This window comes from Bacillus rossius, chromosome 16 (genome assembly GCF_032445375.1).
Source record: "Bacillus rossius redtenbacheri isolate Brsri chromosome 16, Brsri_v3, whole genome shotgun sequence".
Classification (NCBI taxonomy): domain Eukaryota; kingdom Metazoa; phylum Arthropoda; class Insecta; order Phasmatodea; family Bacillidae; genus Bacillus; species Bacillus rossius.
The window spans coordinates 20,583,321-20,606,410 of record NC_086343.1 but is presented as its reverse complement, the minus strand read 5'-3'; the positions used below and the strand labels follow the sequence as shown (position 1 = coordinate 20,606,410).

At 36.7% G+C, this 23,090-nt stretch overlaps 2 protein-coding genes across 6 annotated transcripts in view; one reads left to right on the top strand and one right to left on the bottom strand.

Annotated features, from left to right (window-relative positions):
• Positions 1–13,980, top strand: part of LOC134540032 (G-protein coupled receptor Mth2-like) — a 70,795-nt gene extending 56,815 nt beyond the window's left edge. The window contains exons 4-7 of the mRNA XM_063382470.1: positions 3,116–3,194; positions 4,892–5,229; positions 6,667–6,805; positions 7,737–13,980. Of these exons, the coding sequence (XP_063238540.1) occupies positions 3,116–3,194; positions 4,892–5,229; positions 6,667–6,805; positions 7,737–8,019 (839 nt within the window). The 3' untranslated portion in view covers positions 8,020–13,980. The remainder of the gene's footprint in view (positions 1–3,115; positions 3,195–4,891; positions 5,230–6,666; positions 6,806–7,736) is intronic.
• Positions 13,981–16,444: 2,464 nt separating this feature from the next.
• On the bottom strand, positions 16,445–22,662 carry LOC134540031 (large ribosomal subunit protein eL22-like). Of its 5 annotated transcripts, none has more exons than XM_063382466.1 (2): positions 22,593–22,662; positions 16,445–17,086 (listed from the first exon to the last, which is right to left on the bottom strand). In XM_063382466.1, exon 2 carries the CDS (start codon positions 17,066–17,068, stop codon positions 16,646–16,648), a length of 423 nt encoding a protein of 140 aa, XP_063238536.1. In that variant the 5' UTR covers positions 17,069–17,086; positions 22,593–22,662; the 3' UTR covers positions 16,445–16,645. The 5 variants fall into 5 exon arrangements, with proteins under 5 accessions (XP_063238536.1, XP_063238537.1, XP_063238538.1 ...); XM_063382467.1 differs by having other exon boundaries at positions 22,596–22,662; XM_063382468.1 differs by having other exon boundaries at positions 22,548–22,631.
• Between the last annotated feature and the right edge of the window lie 428 nt (positions 22,663–23,090).

Sequence of the window (23,090 nt, the reverse complement as noted above, 5' to 3'; positions counted from 1 at the left end):
ATTGAAAAGGTTTATTAAAAATAGTCTCTACGACGTCATTTTTACAGTTATTCATCTTGCAAAACTACAATTTTACAACAAACTTAATTGTAAACTTATCACTAAATCACTAACCATCACACAATCTACTCCTGTTCATGCTGAATAAAATGTCACCTTCAAGCACCTGCAACCTCCCACGTGACACATAACCTTAACACAAGCTGCGACAAGCACCCACGCCGCACGCGTTAAGATTGCAGTGAAAAGGAAAAATAGTAAAATTAAGAGTGGAATTACAACTAAATGTGTCTACGAATGTTATATAATTCTAACCCAAGCATTTAATTGAAAAAAAAAAACCCTGACTGAACAGACACTAAATGGACTCGTTCGCGGCCGCGCTGTGTTACTGATCAGTGAATGCAGAAGCAACTAGTGCATGCATGCGACCCCGTCTTCGCGAGAGTTGGTAGTGACGTCACATCTGGAGAGTGGTTGTTGAGAACACCACAGCGCCGTACCGCGACAATCTGAGGAACTATTACAAGTATCATTCACGCTGTAGTCAATAGGTAGCGCTAATGCATTTGTTTGCCATACGTCGCACAAATCGTGAACGGAACGAGATTAGCTATAAAGAAAAGGGAATAACTTAAGCAGAAAACAATTACAGAACTAAACAGCGAGATAGTGATCAATGCCACAATGCCCATAAAATATTAGTTTCATTTAGAGCATGCACTGCATGCATTGCATTCATGGAGAATACGCCCCTGGTGGCGACCGTATCATTATATGGCGTAGAAATGAGGATCAAGTCCCTTTAGTGAGTAGGGGGAGGATGCCGGTTCTGTGACAATGTAAACATTGATTACGCAATGATGACAGCCCCCAGAAGTCGTCGTCTGCTGGAGACCGCCATCTTGTTGGTCTGGGACAAAGTAAACATTGACTACATAACGTTGACAACCAAACATCGTCTGCTGGAGGCCTCTCATCATGTTGACGTCCGCCATTTTGGTTCTACCTTTCGCTGCCAGAGCGCGCCACTATCGCTCCAAAGGCAGAAGTAGTGCACAAAAAAGCTGGGCGGCTGGGATTTGATCTGGGGGACGTGAGCATGTCGAGGTTGGAAAGCAGCAACCAAATTTTCGGAATACTCTTTAGATAAAAGTAATGACTAAAAAAATAAAATCATTATAATAAATAAACATGAGCCTTAAAATACAATAAAAGTAAGACTTCAAGCTCAGTATAGACGACCCTAACCCCCCCACCCCTTTTCCATGGACACCCCCCTTTCCCCTACTTGGAGCTGTGCTTTCAACTATGAGAGGTGCGGTGAAAGCAGCTCGCTCAAACTGCCCGGCAATCGGACTGTGACTGAGCCCAAAACCGCCACAGCAACAACTTCATAATAGTACTTTATATGTAACGTACATGAAATTACATAGGTCCGTGGTTTAAGATCACACTTCCCATGAAAGTTTTTCACAAACCGAGATAGGTTTCACAACAGAGAGTTGCCGTTCTTTTATAGCTGGCTGTATCTTTGGATGTTTACAGTAGTGAGTTCTTTCGGGACAGGCGTGTGTCATGTGTGTTTGCTGTGATGAACCTTAATCATTATGACCTCACAAACAACTTTGAAGATTACCGACTGTGACTCAGCTGCCTAGTGACTTTTGCTTTTGAACCACAGGAACTATTTTTAGCATCATGCCAAATATTAACTTATGTTAGAACCTTCCGCTTTTGTAAGTTACTGTTTTCACATCAATTAATTAAAAATAGGCATGGAGTTGGATACATAGGTACAATTTGTTACTAGTATATTTTAAATTTTTAATAGTATCTACACATAACATCAGGCATTTTAAATGCTGAGGTACACATTCAATGCTGATGATACCTACCAAAATTATTTTTTTAAGAACCTTTTTATAACCAGAGGTGCCCCCCCCCCCCCCCGGAAATTTTTTATGCCATTTTCTCAATGATTTACTCAATTATTTTATAATATTATACTTTTTTAGTATTTTATTTTATCACATTTTGCATTAATTAAAACTGATTTTCTAATAATAATTTTGGTCATAGCAGGTAATATTTCCATCCTGAACCGACAGATGCCAAACTGCTTTTGTTGAGGAAAGTGCGGGGTTGCCAATTTGATTTACAAGATCACTTTCAATTATCAAAGCTACAGAAAGATATTTTCACATTAGAAGCTATAATTATGTAAATTATACATAGATTTTTCTCGTCTTTTAACCACACCCCCCCCCCCCCCCTGAAATTTTAATGACGCAGTCTGCATCGTTACCCCCCCTTGTGGGCACCCCTGTTATAACATTTTGAAATAAATAACATTCAAATTAATTTCAGCCTTTGCAAAGATTTACAGACAGTGGACCACACATTACTTAAAATTTATACATTTTCCTGTAGCTTTTTTTCTTTCGTTATGTAAAATGTGTTGTCATCCATCCATTTGATACAAACTAAATCTTTTGCTTTATTAAAATATGTATTTATTGTTTAATCTAATTTGTTTGCTTTTCATCAAAGCTCAAGTGTAATTAATTTCGAAAAGATAATCACTGCAGGCAAGGGTGTATTCAGGGGGGTGCCCCCCTGCCCCCTTCCTTTTAATCCCGAAATTGGGAAAATAATAAAATAGATGAATAGTTATTTTGATTAGCAATACTAAGTACTCACCATCAATGGGTTTTTGTGAGCAAGAAACTGAAGTTAATAAATTGTTAAATAAACCTCACAAAACTGTTAACAACAATGTTCTTCCTTTTCTTATTGTTTATTGTTGTTTGGCCCCCAAGGACTCTTCTACCCATGAAAGAGGTAGGATTCAAAAAAATGCCCCCTTCCATTTTGAGCTGGATAAACCTTTGCCTGCAGATACCTATATCTAACTGAATTCATTGATTAAATAGTGGATATAAATTTCATTGTGCTTGGTGGGCAGATGTCCGCTGAAAATTTGTATTTTCTGTAAAAGAAACATAAATTATGAAAGCTTCTCTCAATTGAAAAAGATAACTAACCTTATTACGGTACTTACTACGTTTATTGTATTAGTACTGTCTAACATGATTCTTTTTTTTTTTTGCAGCTTTTATCATCCAGTTCACATTCCAGGCCTGTTTCTTCTGGCTCCAAGTGATGTGCTTTGACACCTGGTGGATTGTCCGGTAAGTCAGAGTTTACCACCGCGTCTCTGCAAATCATTTGAATTGTTAGTTCCGGGATGTGTGTAAATTTGATACGTTCAGGAAATAAAAAAAAATATTTACTGTAGCAATCTACTTTCACCGGTGGATAAAGACTAATCTTAAACTGTTAGATGAAGAAGCTAATAATTCGCTAGCTCACTCTGGGTGGCCGTGAAGATATCCACTTCTATGGAAGCATCATTTTCAGAGTGTTTCCTATAAAATCAAAGTAGGTGAATTCATATTCTGTTTTTTGAAACAAACCGGTAGATGACTACATACATAATTTAATTTAATGACAATCACCATGCAAAAACAACAAATAATTCTACCATTTGAAAGCTTATTTTATAATGTTACAAGCCGGAAATGTTGAAACAATGAAATGCTACATACAGTCAATTTTATGGCCTTCCAATAGCTATGAATAATATGCTTGAACTTTTAAACTATATAATTATGTTACAATCAGGTTTATGATATAAGCGAGAACATTATTTAGTCTGTCTCATGTAACTTGTCTCAAATTTGACAAATTTTCCAAAGTAATATGAACAGTGTCTCGATTAACCGAGGTTTTGTATTATCCGATCCGACCTAAAACACTATTACCAGCAAACACTGTTGAAATATTTTCTTGAGGACCTACTAAATGATTTGACCGTTCTAGAACATCTAACGATAATTAACCCCAAAGATACCAGTTACTGGTTGGTTGAATCACAGAGTTACATAACTACACTGAAGAATAGCTGGAAAAACATCACTTCAAAAAATTATACCAATGGGCCAAATCATATTCATGCTAGGTATCCGAGTTTTTGCTTATCTAAGGTTGCAGTGGTCTGCATAAACTGGGTTACTCAAGAGTCAAAACTGTACTACGTATCCTTCACTACCGTTGTTCTGTCAACAGAGTTTGTAAACACGTTCACGAGGTTGTCAGTATTCGTAAACAAACTTCATTTTTGCATTTTGCATTTCAAGAAATCTACCCGGTGAATAAATTTCAGTACTTTATCAGAACCCCTTTTTGATAAAAATTTTTTTTACAATTGTTTTACAACACAGGATACCTTTTTATGTATATAATTATAAGTAAACATGTGAAAATTAACACAATTTCATTATTTATTTGCAGGAACTACTGATTTTATAAGTTGAATAGCATTTCAGATATAATTTCCACATAGGTAATTTAAGAGGACAGTCTCCAACAATTTGCGTGTAATGTGTGACTATAAGCTGAAGTGAGACAACGAAAAAAAAAAAAAAAAAAAAAATGAAAGAAAGCTGGAAACTCAAGTTTCATGACTTCCGGCACCGTAATTGTTTATTTCGAGGCTTCTTCCATGACTTGTAGACAACCTGTGCTTAGCAACAAGGGCGTCGCCAGGGGAGGGGGGGGAGGGGGGAAGCAGTACCACCCCCCCCCCCTACTAGAGCCCTAGAGATTCAAAAAAAATGTAGCCAAATACAAGAAAAATACATACTTTTCCCACAACTTGCCCCCCCGTCCCCCCCCCCCCTTCTCAGGCCATCGGCTGGCGAAGCCCTTGCTTAGCAAGTGACAGTGACACACTGTAGGTCTGTGAAACACGAGACCAGTCACACGACACCGCAGGAGGACTGTTGTTGCTCGAGGGTCTCGACAGAGGGTGTCCGCCCCGCCGCAGGTCCTCGTACAAGGTCGCGAAGGCGCTCGCGGCCGAGCTGGAGGAGGAGAAGGACTCGGAGGAGGGGCAGGGGATGGCGAACGGGGGGTTCGACGGCACGGACGGCGGGCCGCCGTCCCCCGCCGCCGACCCGACGGTGTGCTGCTTCCCGGCGCTGGTCGAGGGGGGCGCGGTGCCCTCGAAGCGGACCGAGCGGAAGGTGTTCCTGCTGTACTCGCTGTACGCCTGGACGTGCTCGGCGGCGCTGCTAGCCGTGTCGCTCACCACGGACCTGGTGCCCACCATCCCGTCGTCCTACATCAAGCCAGACTTCGGGCTCAGCAAGTGCTGGTTCAACTGTGAGTGGGCCGCGCCAGCTTTTTCCCCTTTCCCGGACGCGCTCGACATCGCATTTGAAGCAGGGACGTCGGAACGTTTTCATGAAGGGGGGGGGGGGGGGGCGAAAAGATGCATCGCACCTACCTCAGTGTTATAGCGGGGGTTCCGGGGGCCCTCCCCTGGAAAATTTGGAATTTTAGATGCAAAATTGTGCTATCTAATGAGTTTCCGAACCCATAATATTAAATATACCATTCCAAGAATTTGATGACGTACCTAGTCTGTATTAAATACTACTCTGACAGTAGATGTAGTAAAATTTAAATGAAATACCATCTAGGAATTTGCAATCATTTTATAGTATATTGACAATCATAAATTTGATTTTCTAATCAATGTGATCACCAGTGCAACGTTTGTAACTACTGGTTGAGAAAAATACTACTAGGACCAAACATTTATTCTGGGAAAAGGAGGGGGGCGAAATGCTACTCTCGCCCCCCCCCCCCATGCATAATAGCACGGGGGCGACTCGCCCCTGCAGCCCCCCTGTTCCAACGTCCCTGATTTGAAGGAAACTGACCTCTGTAGCACAGCCGGATGCACGCCTGTTTTCCATGCGAGAGATACCGGGTTCAAGTCCCGTCTAAATTCTCGTCTTCATTGGTCGTAAAGTCAATAATACTGTAAATACAAAACTGACACTAACAGGTCATTTAAGGGGGATGTTTGAACTTGTGATGAAAATTCCCAAGAAGCCAACATTTTAAAAAAATGGTGCTGATAGAGTGAATGAGTGGAGAGAAGAAGAATTGCTCTGAGAAGACCCACAGATTTGCACAGCAACTTCAGGCATGTCTTATAACTTGAGAAATTTCGGTTCAACCTTGCCACGAATTGAATCTGGTTCACTTTTGTGGGAAGCGAGTGATCTGATCTTTTTGACCATTGTAACCCTCTTTTTATAAATTATATTCAAAATTAATGTGCTTATTTATTGGTTTAAAAACTTTAAAGGCTGATTAATACATAAACTATATCATAAACTGAGAACTTTTTTTTAATAGCATTCCCCATATAAATTAGTTTACAAACAAACCTTAGTTCTCAAGACTTTTGTAAAACTTAGTTCCTCACTTGCCAAGGAAAAACCTGAGCCTGGATCTAACTTTTTGTTATTGTACCATTTGGCTAAAAATCAGAAGTAAAAATTTAATAAAGCAGGTGAAAGTTACACTAAAATTAAATTGCTATATGTATCAGAATAAAATCACTTGAAAAATAACTTAGACTACACTGTTTTCCCAGCCTTCAATAACTTTAAATTTTAGTTTAAGGAAAGTTTGTATTTCCTTTTCACTTAATATAAAAGAATTTCACAAGTTTATGTTAAAAATTAATACTTTGATTAGTTATAATATTTTAAAAAAATTTAATATTTTGCAATTTTTTTTCAGCACAAGAAGCAGAGCTTAACTACTTTTATGGCCCGGTGATATTTGTCCTTGTGACAAATCTCATAATGTTCATTCATACGTCCTACATGCTGTGGTGTATTACAAGATGGAATAACCCTGGGAATAATGAAAAACGATGGTGAGAACTTAAGTTGACTTATTTTTATGTTGTGTAGTATAATTAGACATATAAATAGGGCTTTCTGCTAAACTTTCCTGGGTAGTGAGGATACATGTCCATCCAATACACTTCAAGTGGCTTTGTAAGTTTTATTCAGTGATTAAATAAGCCACACAGCTTAGAGTATTGAATCTTGAAATCATAAAGAAAATAATGCATTACAAAATTATGTTTACTTCTACGTTTCAAAATACTAAGGTCTCCAAAGTCATGGAAAGAGTTCACGTCTTTTCAGCGCCATACAATTCAATGTAATGATGCATCATATACATCAATGAGCATCACTTCAATATACCCAATAATTCCAAAATGCAAATTAATACACCATAAAGCTCCAAAATGCAACTAAAATCATTATGTTAATCAGCATTTTGAATAAAAACTTAATTTGAATCACAAAAATGTAAATCTCTTTTAAGATATTAAAATCAATTAATGTACTTTACTTAGCATGAAGTTTTGTACCAAAATGTACTGATCAAATAGATTGGAAAAACTTTTACATTTGTTTTACCTTGAAACTGTTATTAGTAATTAACTCATTTTTACATTATAATGATGGTTCATTTTTCAAACCACAAATGCTTGCTGATTTATTTTTATTCTTCTGTGAAGTTAGACATGCTTGATAACATCATTTTTATCAGTAAAAAAAAAAACACTTTTTTTTGGTAGAAAAAAATATGAAACATTTAGGTGTATTTATTTGTTGAATGATATGCTAGCTTTATGAGTAAACAGAATTCATAAAAAATAAAAACAGTAAACACAGAAATTCCCTGTTTTGAAAATGAAATTGGCGTAAACATAAAACCATTCAATCTTGTCTCTGTAGTGTACTTGACGCTAGGCTCGGAGCGCACCTGTAAGTGTGGTCGCTGTCCGGCAGCTTCCTGCTGGGCTTCTCGCTCTTCTTCGTGATGGGCATCAACTGGGTGCTGGAGGTGGTGTCGTGGGCGGCCGGCGGGCCCCCGGCCATCTGGCACGTCACCGACCTGGTCAACACGCTGCAGGGTGTCGTCATCTTCTGCATCTACGTGCTGGAGCCGCGCGTGCGGGACCTGGCCCAGCGGCGGCTGTGGCCGCGCGTGTCCCGGGTGCTGTGCAAGCGTCGCGACCGCCGCGCGGGGGGCCGCCCCGCGGCGTACGCCTCCGTCGCGCCCGCCGTCTGAGCCGCCTTCTCCCCCGCTGGGCCTTTCCTTCTGTGAGGCTCTGTCTCACACGCGAGGGCTTTTCCCGCACGTTCATCAAGATAACTCTCATCCCAAGTTTTATATAATAACGGTAAAGAGCCACGCGAGATTAAACAATCACAATCGATTGCAAGACAGTTTACGACGACCGGACAACAAACGAACAAAAGAAAGCAAATGTGATAGGTTTACGGTGCCTTCAATTGACAACAGTTTTACATGAAAATTTTATAACAACCATTGCACATGAGCCCGAGCATTACGATGCCTCGCTACCTGACAACTGAGCCTCACACCAAGATAGGGATTTAATTGACTTTATGTAAGTTTTTGGACATACGCCATTGCCATTTTTAGCAATGGCGTATGTCCAAAAACTTACATCTAGTCATGCACACCCATTGCACAAATCTTTCAAAGACAATAGGGATTTAATTGTCAAATTTTTTAACGGGCGATTCAGAGTCCAGACTTCTTTCGCAGAATCACTTTCAAACGAAAACCACGCTGTTCATTGCAAAGAGAACTTTGCTAGGTAAGAAGCAGTAGGAGAAACGTATTTAAGGTTTGTGTTCCCAAGTTTTAAATATTTAAGCCCCGAAAGGTTTGAAAATACTAAGAACTACATATTTACTGTGTGTGTCCGTCGTTTATCCTTCTTCGGCAATGTTGTTCATTACGCAATCCACTGCGTGGTTTTTATTTGTAAAAACATTGTTGCGAAAGCTGATCTAGTCACGCATAGATAAATTGAAAACCCGCCTTAACATGTGTCTAGGTCTCCAGGCAAGCACAATTTGTTGAGAGCCGTCCCAAAACAGCATCATGATCAAAGACTCTGTCAGCACTCTCCGATGTATTAAAAAATAAAGAACCAGAGTGATTCGTCTGCCCCCAAATTTAAAATTAATTTTAAAAAATCAATATACTACATTAAGTAAGTTGAATGAGTAATTTTAGCCCTTTTGCAAAATTACGAATTAAAAAATTAGTATTATTTAGTACAAATATTATGAAAAAAATATTTCATATCAGTTAATTGAACTACACTCCTGTTAGCTCTTATCAGATGTCACAAACCGAACCAGACGGTTTCTCGACCGTAGGAACCCAATATCACTAAGTGGCAACTATTGTTTTAACACATTTGCTTTAATGTAAAACTGGATATCAGATGGCATGTATTGAGCAGGAAAAAAAGAACAAAAAATGCCTTGAACAATAATATTTGTAGGACAGATACCAGATTAGTCATGTCCCTGCCATTTTCACATTTAATTGTTTGTTGTGACCCTCAACTTTTTTTTATTTTTTTTTTATTTTTAATCTTTGATGATATGCTAAATGTTGGGGCCCTGTGCTCAATAACATTTTAGTCAAATCAAATAATTTACATTCAGTCAAATAAATGACCAATTTCAGCGTACGACATCAAAAATTTGTTTTTAAATCAACCCTATGTAGTTCCATGACAATCTTGAATTTTGGAAGCGAAGCCCATCTTGGTCAATGGCTTACTCTCGAACATTTTGGAAAACAAATTTTGGATCACGGACAATATCTTCAGTTAATCTCACTCCTGCTGTAGCGAAAACTAGTTTCATGTCAGTGTTTATAAAAATTATTTAATAACAGCAAAAATGCAATAATTAATTTTATAATTTTATAAAGTAGCAGTATTTTTCCATGCAGTTATTATTTATACGATTTGACTGATGTTGCTAACATTTAAAACTGTTTGTAATGCTAGCAAATCCCTAAATGTAATTTTTTTACGTGTGCAGGAAATTAGTAGCAGTCTGTAACAGCATGTACATATTACTGACACTGCTTCTGAAAGCATTCTCTAACTTTTTGTAATTGTTTCAGATACATTATTTATTTGCAAATAAATATTTTCGTATAAATATGTTATACATATTTTATAGTTATGTTAAGACTGTTTTATTTAATGTTTTATTTTTATTTTACCAAAAATATATATTAGTGTATTGTGAGTCACTGTGTTGTATTTATGTAAGTATTAGTATGTGGCTGGAAGAAATATATAGTATTTTGCAATTTTTTTTTATTCTGAATATTATTTTAGTATTACAAGTCTTTTTATTGTTTTGAAATTTGTCAAATTTCACATAGATGGAAATAATTTAGCAACACATTAAAAAAAAAACAATTTGGACTAAAATTAAAATATAGAAGTAAATTTTGAGCAAAACCTTTCATTACAAGAATATTTAAAAAAAAATTTCAAACAATAAGACTATTAATGGCACCTACATCTGATTCCTAAAAATACTGTTCCACAAATTAGATAATTGAATATAAGCATGGTTGCCTGTACAGCACACTTATTATTCCACTCATGTAAAAAGGACCCTAATTAAAAAAAATTAAAACTTGACAATTTTTTCTTTCATTTCACCTTTGAATATACATATATACTGTATAGAAGTCGCCAGCCCAGGTTAAAATTTCTAATACGGTTTGAGGTAGTTGGTTAATTCACCGCCGCAATCGCCACCATCTCTAGGGCATCGACTTGTGGTGGTCCCTAGCGGACAAGTGTCGAACTCTTCAAACACCCCTTCCCCCTCCCGCCGAACGACCGTGAGCTGCAGCGAATGATGGGTGGGGGGTGCTGGGAATGACAGCGGGCGACAGCGCTGCGCTCTAACATGTAAATAACAACTAAGACGATACAGGGCGTTACGGCAGCGCACTGCAGCGGTGAAGTTCCCAAGCTGCTCATCATATGCTCCTGAAAAACGTAGAGTAAATCCTATCCACTCGCGACTTCTATACAGTATATATATTCAAAGATTTCACTACAGTTTATCAGCTCAAGAAATTCAGAAGCTTAAATAAAAAAATTTTATGCAAAAAATATTATCAGTTTCTGGATAAATTTAAAAACTTAAAACAATTTTAGCATTTAATACTCTATCTAAGCATGCACAATGCTTTGGACAACCAGTACATATGTAACTTTTACAACAGTTTTCTGACTGGTACAACCAAGTCAAAAGTAGGTACTTTAAGTAATAGTTTCCTAGAGGTTTGATGTCAAGATCTTGTTTGTTATCTTACGCAGTTTTGTGCAGGCAACACTATTCTCCGTTCACTCTTACCTGAGTTTTGGAATAAACAAAGCCTCTTGTAAACAAAAATTTTCATTGGCTGCCGGCCGCCGCGCACATTATTCGTGCGCAAGAAATAGTCCCTTGGTTACGTACCATTTGTAAGTATTTTTACACTGTCTTTTTTATAACAATTGTTGATATATAGCATTATAGCGATTCATCATTAATTTCCAATACAGTTTAATGTGTCAGCAAGTATGTACTTACAATTATGTTAGCAGACGCCGTGAGTACGGTGGCATAGACAAAAGGTACCGTACAGTGTACAGTTGATGCCCGGCGCAACAGTTGCATTTCGGATTCGCGCGCGCACGGTTTGTTATGGCTGACGTCGGACCGAGTTTTGTAAAACACAGAACGGGAAAGCCTTTGAAAAGTGCACAGAAAACTAATGTGTTGAATGTTTTTAAACATTTCAGACAAATATCCGGATTGTCGTGTGAACGATATCGCGAGTTTAACTGCGGAATTTAGGCGTGTTTCGAAGAGCAGTGTGCTTCGTGCAAGGAAAGAATTACAGGACACCGGGACATTAACATCTTCCGGGAAGAAAAGGAAACTTGAGTATCCTGTTATAAAAACTTGTGATGATTTTGTGAAGACGGTTATTAGGCGTAAAGTGCATAGTTTTTTCTTCGCAAATGAACCACCTACGCTGAACAAAGTGCTACGGTGCTTCCTGTTATATTACGTCTCCGTTATTTTATTAGCACCGACTGTACTGAAGTGTGTGTGTTGCAACTAGTGCTTGGCGCGCCAGATGAATTCAGCCTATCACTTGCTGACGCGGCGCAGTGATACGGCGGTGTTTGTTTATTTCAGAACTCAGCTAAGAGTGAACGGAGAATAGCTCTGAGTCTTTAGCTATTCAGAATTACATATGATATTATCTTCTAAAACAATATGTAGCATTTCCACTATACATATTTGTGCACTAAATTATTTCCCAACTGTATACTTTAGCATTAAAGGATCAAAAACATTTGTTATTTTTGTTACCCTTCTGATGGGTAATTTTAACTTTTAAACACTGGAGCCACAGTTTTTAAGTAACAAACTATAAAAAATTGATAGTATTCACCAATGCACTGTCTGTAATGTTAAAAAAAACATTTATGTGAGCAAGTATAAAAAATAACTGAAATACATGCGAGTGTTAAGTGAATGATATACCAAAATGTTTGTTCTTGTTTTTAAAGTATTTATTTTTTTATACATGTACTGGATTTTGTATTCTTGTACACAACTTCATGTTTTGTAAAAACTTAAATTTGCGTTTTTCTTGAATGAAAAAATATAAATGGTTTAGTTTCCTCAAGCAGTATTATACCTCTCTTTTGAAAAATTATGCAATTAATTATTGATGGCTATATTTCGGCCAGGTTTATTAACTGTGCAAGAAACGCAAAATGTTTGGCAACCACATTTTAAAGTACCAGTTTAGGAGCTACGCTCGCTAAGTAAACACAATGCAAGTAATTTAACTTCCATATATCTTGTTTTTTTGACTGTCATATTTGTACAGATCAAAATGTTGACAATTAATTTTGTTTTCGTGATAAATATGAACTATCAACAATTTTAAGTTATATGGTTGCCGACATCTTGTGGCTTGCATGCTTTATAAATGACTGTGATTTTCTCACTTTAGTTGCCCGTTGCACTTTTGTGTTTCTTGCGTACTTCATAAACCCAGCCTTAGCATCAACAGCTGGCAGAAATTTATCCACTTTCCCAGACTGCCAAATTCACGTCCAATTCCAAAAACTCAGCTTTAACCGGTTTACATTAACAAAAAAATCCAAACAAAAACTTATAATGCATCAAAAATGTGGTTGCCATGGGGAGAAAGACAACCATAAAAAAAAACCTTAACAATCTAATGCAAAATTCTTGCAACCATTCTCTAGCAATCAAGTACAATCGGGTTTGAGACTGTAGCAAATTAGCTATTTTGCGGCATTCTAGAATGTGACTATAGTTTTTAACAGGACTACAAAAGAAAAACCAATATAAAATACAATTATATTTAAAAACCATATATCTTCGATATACTCTATTCATTGTGAGATTTTAATGGTTGTCTGAGGAAAAAAACTCAGGAATGAATAGCAGAAATGAATACATAAAACACTGAGAAAAAACCAAAATCAACTGATATCAAATTTAACATGCTAAGATAAACACAGAATTCCATCCTAGAAATTATTTGCATTGTCCAAGCATATAACATTTAACATCTTAAATAGTATGTTTTCCTTGTGTTTATGAATGTACAATAACATCTCGATTAATCAAATTAACGTGATAAGCAAAATATTGGCCAACACATAATATAAGAAAAACCATCTTGGTTTTCCATTTGCCCACCAGTATCATTTTCCTGGATGTTGTTTCTTTTCAACTTTTCTTCAGTGTAGATTATTTTACAATTTGGATTATTAATAACAGATAATTTTCTAGGTCCCCCAGCTAATGTTTCAATAGTCCTTGCCGGTAATTGTGCTCAAGGCTGGCTCTTATAATACGGGACCTCAATAAAGACATCACCGCAGTCATCATTGTTGTCCATTACTAAGGTTTTTCTTTAACAACCAGCGTAAACCTTCATCACTAAAGAGTGCTCTTTGGCATGATGAACACAGAGTGAAATAAAACTGCACTGTACCACAGTGGTTCGACCGATCTAGCTCAACACAGAAACAGAATCGTGCATAACAGAAGAATACTGAATGTACGCATTAGGTGTAGCACCTGATATCAGCTGAATGGATTTTAATTCTAGTAAAAAAGCATTCAAAAACAATAACCTATTTATTTAAAACTAGCTATTCCCTGCAAAGACTTCCAAAATACCAACTTCCTCCCCCCCCCCCTCCCCCCCCCCCCCCAAAAAAAACAAAAACAAATAAACAATTGCAGCAGAAAAATAGTCCATCCTGTTACTATGACAGCCCTCCTAGTAAATAGTCTGCAGGATCATCTACCTGCATATGACAAGTTGACACTTTCAAGTGGCTAACCTCATAGATGAGTTTTATCTCCTCAAATTATTACATAATATATTTTTGTTTCTTACGGGACATTTTTTCAATTTAATGAATTTCATTGGACTTTAGTCTGGCTTTATAAACTTTTCAAAAGAATAAGGCTGTAACAAATGCAAGATAACTACAGCAGTATGTACATTAATACCAAACAAGCAAGTCTCTGCACTCTGCAACTTGAAACTGTGGAAAAACATATCCTATCATGTACTTTCCATAAATAATGTTTTCACAAACACCTGCGCTATTCTCCATAAATTGAGTTAAAATAATAATAATTTACTTTCTTTCACTATGTCATACATTACATCTGCATCAATTCTATAATAAAGTTGGCTGATGCCTGGGGTGAATACTGCATCTTGCGTTACTTACGAACTTGTATTTGACACAGTATGTAGTTATTTAACTTTTTAAGCTTGACCTTACTTCTTGTAGTTGTAGCTAAGAGATAGTAACATACAAGACCGATAAACAGTAACGGGACATGAATCAATCATGCATGGCCTAAATTAAGACACCATCACAGCATTAGCCGGACTGATACCAGTCAACTATAGAAAAATGAAATCACCAAGATTCAAACCCAAGTCCCCTGGAATGTGAGTCTATGGCTTACCAACTCGCAACATCACTATCACATTTTAAATGTAAAAATGCTTTTCAAAGTAGCATTAATGACTATATCATAGTTTGTACCCTCTGGTACAATCAAAAATTAAGGAGTTTTTAAGGATCACTATACTTCATTTACCTTCACCACTATGAATAGGTAGAAATATCACAAAATACCTAAAAAAAAAAATTTAAAAAATGTAGTTAATGCACAAAAAATAATTTTGTTGAATACTTAAAAAACAGATTAAACTCACCATTTTAATTTAAAGGTGAAATATTATTCATGAAAAACAAATTCAAGGTTTTATTATACATAAAATATAATCACGTGGAAAAAATAGCTAATTGTACTGTGCATGCATGCACGCACGCATACAGCATAGCTGCCAAGTTGGAATCAAAAAAACATTAAAATACTGTGTTTATCCATTACTTGCACTGTGTTAGTCTTGACATGGTACGAAGCACAGCGTGTTAGTGGAAACAACAGCCAATGAAAAGCTGTGGCTGACAGTGATGCTGGCAGTCACCGCAGATGGCCGCAAGCTACCAATGTTTGTTATTTTTGAACGAAAGACCATGCCCAAGAATCACAAGTTCCCGCCTGGCATTCACGACCGTGTCCAAAGCGATGGGTGGATGGACCACGAACTAATGAAGGACTGGATTCGCACAGTGTGGCTAAGAACACCCGGAGCATTACTGCAAAAGCAGTCATCATTGGTGTTGAATAGTTTTTGTTTTCGGGGTCACTTAGTGAATGATGTTGGCAGTTATTCCTCAATGCCTCACAACAATTCTGCAGCCACTAGATGCCTTGATAAACAAATCTTTCAAGGATCACTTGAAAAGGATTTGTACAGACTGGATGGCTGCAGGCAATCACGAAAGAATGCAAAGTGGTAAAGTAAGACCATCCATGGAAGTAATTTGTGGCTGGATTGTAATGAGCTAGAGCCTCATAAGGCAGGAAATAATTGCAGAGTTTTAAGACAGAGGTCTCCAACTATCTGGACGGCAGTGAGGACGATGCAATGTGGTAGATAGCAGCAGGAGAAGAAGACGATAAAGAGAGAATTGACGATCATGTGAGTGAAAATGAAGATAGTGTCAGCACAGTCAAGCAAGGATGAATAAAATAAAAGGCTACTTCTAAATTATTTGTTCAATGCTGACATTTAAGATCGAAAAACATTTTTAAGTAATTTTAATTGCACTAAATGTGAAAGTTTGAAATAGTTGTTACAATTGCAAAATTAAGTGACTTGTGAAGAAATAAAACATAGATTTTGCACGGTTTTGACATTACGCAGCAATTTTTGGCAGATTTACATTATGTTAAGATTTTTAATATTTTTTGATGAACAGCTGTTTAAAGTAAACATTTATGGTAAACAAGTTTTTTATGTTTAGCAATGAGAATTTTATTTAATGAGTTGTCATGTAGTATTAACCTTAGAACTTGCCTTTCTGATCTTATGGTGAGACACAAGTCATGATTGACACTTCAAAATAAAAAAAAATGTGCTACTCATGTGCGGGTAAATATACGGTACTTAAAAGTTTTATTCAAAAATCATTTTACAATAAAATAAACAATTTTCTAAACAATGCCAATATTTTTTTATTCATAAAAAAAATTACAGTAAGTCACGAGGTGAAAAATACCAACCGAGATGTGTACCAACAAAGCATAGGAGGAACGGAAATTAAAGCCAGACAACTATCAATCACTTTAGTGCCAGAAGGGGGGAGGGGGCGTGATATCAGCATTGCTCCGATCGTCTCCAGCTCGAAGGCTCATTTGTCGTCCGCGTCATCGTCCTCCTCCTCCTGGTTGATCTGGAAGTACCGGACCTCGTACGTGTCCTTCTTGTTGGGAGACACCACCCGCAGCCAGTCCCTCAGGTTGTTCTTCTTCAGGTACTTCTTGGTCATGTACTTGAGGTAGCGCTTGGAGAAGGGCACGGACGCGTTCACCGACAGCCTGCCCTTGGCCCGCTCCAAGGTGACCGCCGTGCCCAGGTTGTTAGTCTTGCCGTTCACCTTCAGGCGCTCCTTCAGGTACTTCTCGAAGTTGGCCATGTCGAGGATGCCGTCCTCGAACGGGCGCGTGCAGTCCACCACGAACGTCTGCGTCACCTTCTTCGGCTTCTTCTGGTTCTTGCCGTGGATCTGGCGCTTGCCGTGCACCTGGCGTCCCTTGCCCGCTGCAGCCTTCATGATCACCGCGAGACGTTCCTGCAACATCACGCCCAAACTATTCACCAGACAGCACTGCAGACACACGTAACTGCTGGCAAAAAACTTGAATATTTACTGTTAACAAGGTAACCACACGAATTTCCTTGATTTTTCACTGAACAAAATTTCAAATTTTCCTGACTATTTTTTTTAAAAAATAATTTACAGTGAAAATACCTCGTATTAGCTTTCTCAGTACTGAAACGTGTTTTTAATAACACTTTATTTAGTCCCCATTTATGTGTCATTAAATGCAATGCGATACTTTCCCTGAAATGTTTAAGACGTTCTCACAATAATACGATATTAAGATGTACGATGCACGTTATCATTTCTCATTTGAAGTTGATCAAAAGCTGTGTTTCCCGTACAAACATTTTTTTTTTTTAAACACTAGAATCCATTGTGTGTTAGGAAATCACAGCTACTTATTAAACAGGAATACAAAGTTGTATGATATGTAAATTCTCTTTCAGGCACTTTTTAAAATTATTTGTTCCATTTCCGCCGAGTAGCATGTTTGATGATGTAGCCAGCGCCGGATGGCATCATGTTAGCTTAGGTTAATGCCTGCATTGAGTGCACGCACATAGTCAAAATCAATATAGATAACTCACCCATTACATTTCAGTGCAAGCACTGTCTCGTGCCAAATATACTATATTTGATAGCCCGCACACTTTCGTGGTTAGTATGTACTATGATGATGGTTATCAGCACGCTACGTAAGTAGCGAAAGATTCCAAGACGAAACTCTGTCTTGGTCAAAATAGTGGTAAAGGCATAGTTTGGTCAGAAATGGGGTTTTTGTGAAAATTTATGAAATGATGCATCCAAGATTATTGCATATTTGGGTAGAACTGACAATTCTAAGATGAAAATCCCTCTTTGGATCACAGTTTTGTTGTCAGTTTATTTCAAGTTGATACAAAATTCATTCACATTAGGATGACATAGACTGTCCACAGGGTCGGACTATGGTAGACAGGCAGTAAGGGTTACATTATTTCTGCCATGCGGTACAAACCTACTCCTTGCAGACCATTGGTAAGTTGTGTTAACGTCAATGTGACCTTGTATTCCATTGACTACTGAGCGTGTTGGGCCTGTCATGGAATTGTGACTCCAACTTCAGAATATGAGGGTGGCATTAATAAAGTGCAGCCATTTTAGTGAAATCAATGTTGTTATGGTATCAGGGTCCACACTACTTCACAATGTGTTGCTCATGAATCATGAAATCGATATTTTAACAGTCTCCGTATACAAACATGCATTAACTCTTAACAAAATAGGGTCATGTGGGGTGGATATGATACAAAAAACCAAACTTTTAAATATTATTTTAACTAAGAGCACCACAACACAGAAAAATTACGCACATTTCTTAGGGTTTCAGAAACCTAACCCTAACTCAATAAAAATTTAGATTAATTAGTTAGATTGATAAAAAATAAATTTAGTGTATCGTATTCACCCTGCGATTGGGGGGAATATGATACACAGGTGGGGTGAATGAGATACATCATTATATCCTACTTCCTAGCAACACAATCAGTGTGATGGGGTACGTGTGAGACAGGTCAAATACATGTGTATCACCCACCAAAAATTTCATGACAATCAGTTTAGTGGTCCTTGAGTTTTGACATAAAATATGAAGTCATGTTATAGAGTGAATATTTTCCCTCTATATTAAAGAAGCATACCTACATTTTTGATCATTTATCCAAGTATTGTCCAATTATTGAACGATCTTCTCAGTCAACAAAAAATTGAAGAAATACTGTGGTCCTAATAAGGATTTTCTCTCTATTTATAACAAATACAAAAATAGCAAAGGAATAAAAGCAGCTTACTACAAACTAAAATATGGAATTCTTAAAAATACACAGTTCTACATGTGATGTTAAATTATTCATATTACTCTAAAACATAAACATAGGGGCCTACATAGAACAATAAGTTATACAAATTGGAGTACAACAATTTGTTTATGTTCAGGTTTACCAACATACAGAATTATCTTTCAGGTAAAAAACAAGGTTTTAATGACAATGTACATTTCAAATTCAGCAGTGGAAAATAGAAATATTAAGCACTTTTTTTTATAAAATTACCAAATATTATGGTATCACATTCACACCATGTTGTGTATCACATTGACCCCATGTTCTGTATCATATTCACCCCAAATATTTAGGCAGCAATAATGTAAGTGCACCAGTACTCGTCACTGCTCCAATGGTCGTCACTAGCAACTTCAAATTTAAATAATAGAGAAGTAGCTCAATATATCGCCAACTTAAATATTGACAAAAATTTGGTTGACTTTCTAGCTGAAATTACCACAATAGTTTTTGGAACAAACACTATTTTCAATCAAAAAAAGTCAGTGCATCAAAAGTTCGTAGAGCAGTGAAGATAAATAGGGAAATTCCTATACTAAAACACTAAGGAGGCAAGTGCACATTTTTACTTCTAATTCTGTAATTTTTCATGTTTATTCGTGATGTTTTGTGCTGAATGTGTTGGTTAAATGTTCTTGAAGAGGCTAAAGTGTTTATTTAAAAAAAATCGTTTTCTTTGTATGATTTAGTTAGGGTGACGAAAACTGGATCAATAAAAACCTTGTATTGCTAGTGTTCGTCATACCTGACGAGCACTGGTACATTTAATATTTTATTTAAAGTTGTGCTAAGTTACACCCTAGAGTTCTTAAATAATATTGGTTTTTTGTTGTTGATAGGCAAATAACATTATTATGATCAGATCCAGTAGTCGTCACCTATGACGACTTCCGATGCATGTGTATGACGACTTCTGGGTTGGACATTACTTTACTTTATTGATTGCAGAAATTGTGTAGGCATTGTTGTTTACATTAATTTAGGGTTAATTCGATATATATTTTGACATTAATAATTTAATTAAACATTATGTGTCTCATTCTTTAATTACAGGGCAAAATGCCAAAACGGAAAATACTGTTGTATGAAGAGTCAGCCATGGAAGCTGCTCTTAAAGATGTAGCGAATGGTATGAGTATAAAACGAGCAGCGGAAAAAAATAGTGTGCCAAGAAACACACATTGTCCGATAAACACAAAGGCAAATCGCCCTTGGGTAGGAAGATGGGCCCCGATTCATTTTTAAATTTTACTTCTGATACCGCATAACATGCTATGTTATGTTGCAGCAACGAATCGAGTCGTATTGCGTGTGCGTACAGTATGACGTCGCGTAAATAATAATAAAGAGAATATAAACAATTAACAATATCTGATAATTAAACCGTTTTTGTTAACCAAGAAACAATTAAATCTCATTAGAGTGGCTTTATTATATTATCTCTTTTAAGATAAGAACCAAAAAAACGTGAAAATACGCAATAGTGAAAAACAAAAACATACATATTCTAATTTGTAAAAAAATACTTTGTTATGTTGTTTCTGTTCCAATCTCAAACTTTGTCTACACACATAATACCTTTAATAAACAGTAAAAAAACTTGGACGAGGAATTTCCAAATTATACTTTACTTAATAAACAAACATCGTTCTTTGTAACGTAAATTCATCGAATATGCGCACGCATGCGTAAAACATATGAAAAATGCGAGTAACAAAATGCAGCCGTGTGTAACGTTTCGTTACTCGCTAATAGAAGGTGCACCCGTTACTTAGTACCGAATACATACGGTTTGCTACAGCTCTATATATTTTCATGTTAGTTGTGCTGTCCCTCTTTGTTCCGTGAGTGCTGTAAGTAAATTCAAAATTTAATGAGGATTATTCATTATATTACTAAACGATCTTTATGAATTGCCATTTTGATGTTTAAAATATAGTACCAAATAACATTTGAAGCCCAAATAGTACAATACTATCATTCTGGATCCATGAATTAAAACTAATGCAGCCGAAATCGCACATGACGACTACTGGCACAAACATGTGACGAACACTGGCAAACACGAAAATTTGCATGACGACTACTGGCTCGAAATCACACTTTTTTCAAAATTATAAATCTACAAAAATAATTTGTTTTTATCGAAGAGTGTTGGATAGCATTGTAGAGTAAAGTTTGAGGTTAAAAACAAACATGTAGTAATACACCTACGAGGTTATGTACACAATTTTTTTTTCTAAAACTCTTCTTAGCATGACGACTACTGGTACATTTACCTTAGTAACTAAGATATAAATGTCAGACTATCTTTCTAAGCATTAAAACACAAGGTTTGTTTGACTCGAGGTCTCTTTTTGACCTGTCAACTCTCGGGGCGCCCTTTTCCGGAAGCAGTTGGCGGAAGGTCGTTTTACTCGCGGGGGCAAGTTGCTCTCAGGTCACTCAGGTCATGCTCTCGATGCTCCTCCTCTCGAGGAAGAGTTGCGAGGGCAAGTCGTCTGCTGGTTGTTTTGGCGCGACTTTGACGATGGAGTCAATATGTTATCAAGCTACATTTGGTGATGACGGTAATATTTTAATTAGATGACGACATTGAAGCGGAAAAACATTTCAATATAACTTACTTGGCGTCCTTTATTTAAAAATCACAAGATTTGCAATCGTTTCCTAGTACAGGTTAGCTTATGCATACCACAAGCGGTTTAAAGTCAAAAAGCAATATTTATATATTTTTACCTTCATCAAGCTCTCTCATAATTTGTAGTCCTAGTCCAATATATGGTAAATCAATAACAACTTCATCTTCATATGAATCTTCATTTCCAAACAAATTTCTCACGATGTCTGTTATATTTACCGCCATCATTGTTTAACAACAAATAGCGTTTTCTTCGTGTATTAAAAGTTACCGACTCTTTTTGCCCTCAGGTCAACTTGCTCCCAACTTTTGCAACTCCCAAGGAGCACGAGAGACCTCGAGTCAAACAAACCTAAAGAGGATACTTTCCTGCACCATTTAAAACTATAATTTTGGAGCTATCTTCTATGCACACAAAGATATAACAAAAGTTGCTGGACCTAGACATGACATTTTTTTTGGTTGAATTATTTCTTGCTTGAGACTTTTTCATTTCCTATAAAATGTAGTTAAAGGTTTATAACATTCATTATGGAATGGGGACATATGAATATGAGACAAGCAAATGTATTTTCTTAAATTTTTTTTTTATGTATCACATTCACCCCACCCAACCCTAAATAAATAGTTTTTACATCCTGACAAAAGGAGGAATTTTTGACATTTTAATTACGTGATTGACAAATGGATGGTAACCGGACGGATGACTTGTCGTTGCGAGTCAAACTTGATTCAAATTAAACTAGACATCATCCCATAGCCAAATACAGGTCAATTTTGCGCCACATGATAGAGCCAAACACCTTTACACACAAGTTACCGAAAGTTAATAAATACCTCAATCCAGACTATCAATCATAAACTAAAATGTAAAATAACAAACAAAATATAATATTCGAACACTCACACACAACTTAACTACATCAAAAACTAAGAAATTAAAGCATATTACCACGTGTTAACCCTCTAGAAATACATTTATTGAACAGGAAATGTATTTGTCATTTAATCATAGATACTTACACAAAAAGACAGTAGCACTTGTGAACATTATAGATATTTCAAAATATTTATACTAACTTAATATAAAAGAAAGCATTTCTATTTTCCTAGCCGAAATTAAGGACAGGTGTCGATTAATTATAAATTTTACTTTAATGAAATACAAAAGGAAAAAAAAATCATTTGGTTTCAATTCCGATATAGAAACCATCTTTGAAAACCACAATTGTCAACAGAAAATGGAACTTCAGTTTATTTCCTATGAAACTATTATTATATATTATATGGACATATTTTTGTGCGTCCGACTATCCTACGGAAGTCCGCTCTGTAGTACTTGTACAAGAATAATTAGCTATAAATATCATGAGTGGTTCATGGAACTTATTCTTTGAGAACCTGCAGTCCAATAATCGGTTTAGAATATTATTCTCTACCCAGAAGAAGC

Bases quoted from the DNA above. Each gene is read 5' to 3' on its own strand.
- LOC134540031 (XM_063382465.1), bottom strand. From the start codon at position 17,095: ATGTTGCAGGAACGTCTCGCGGTGATCATGAAGGCTGCAGCGGGCAAG.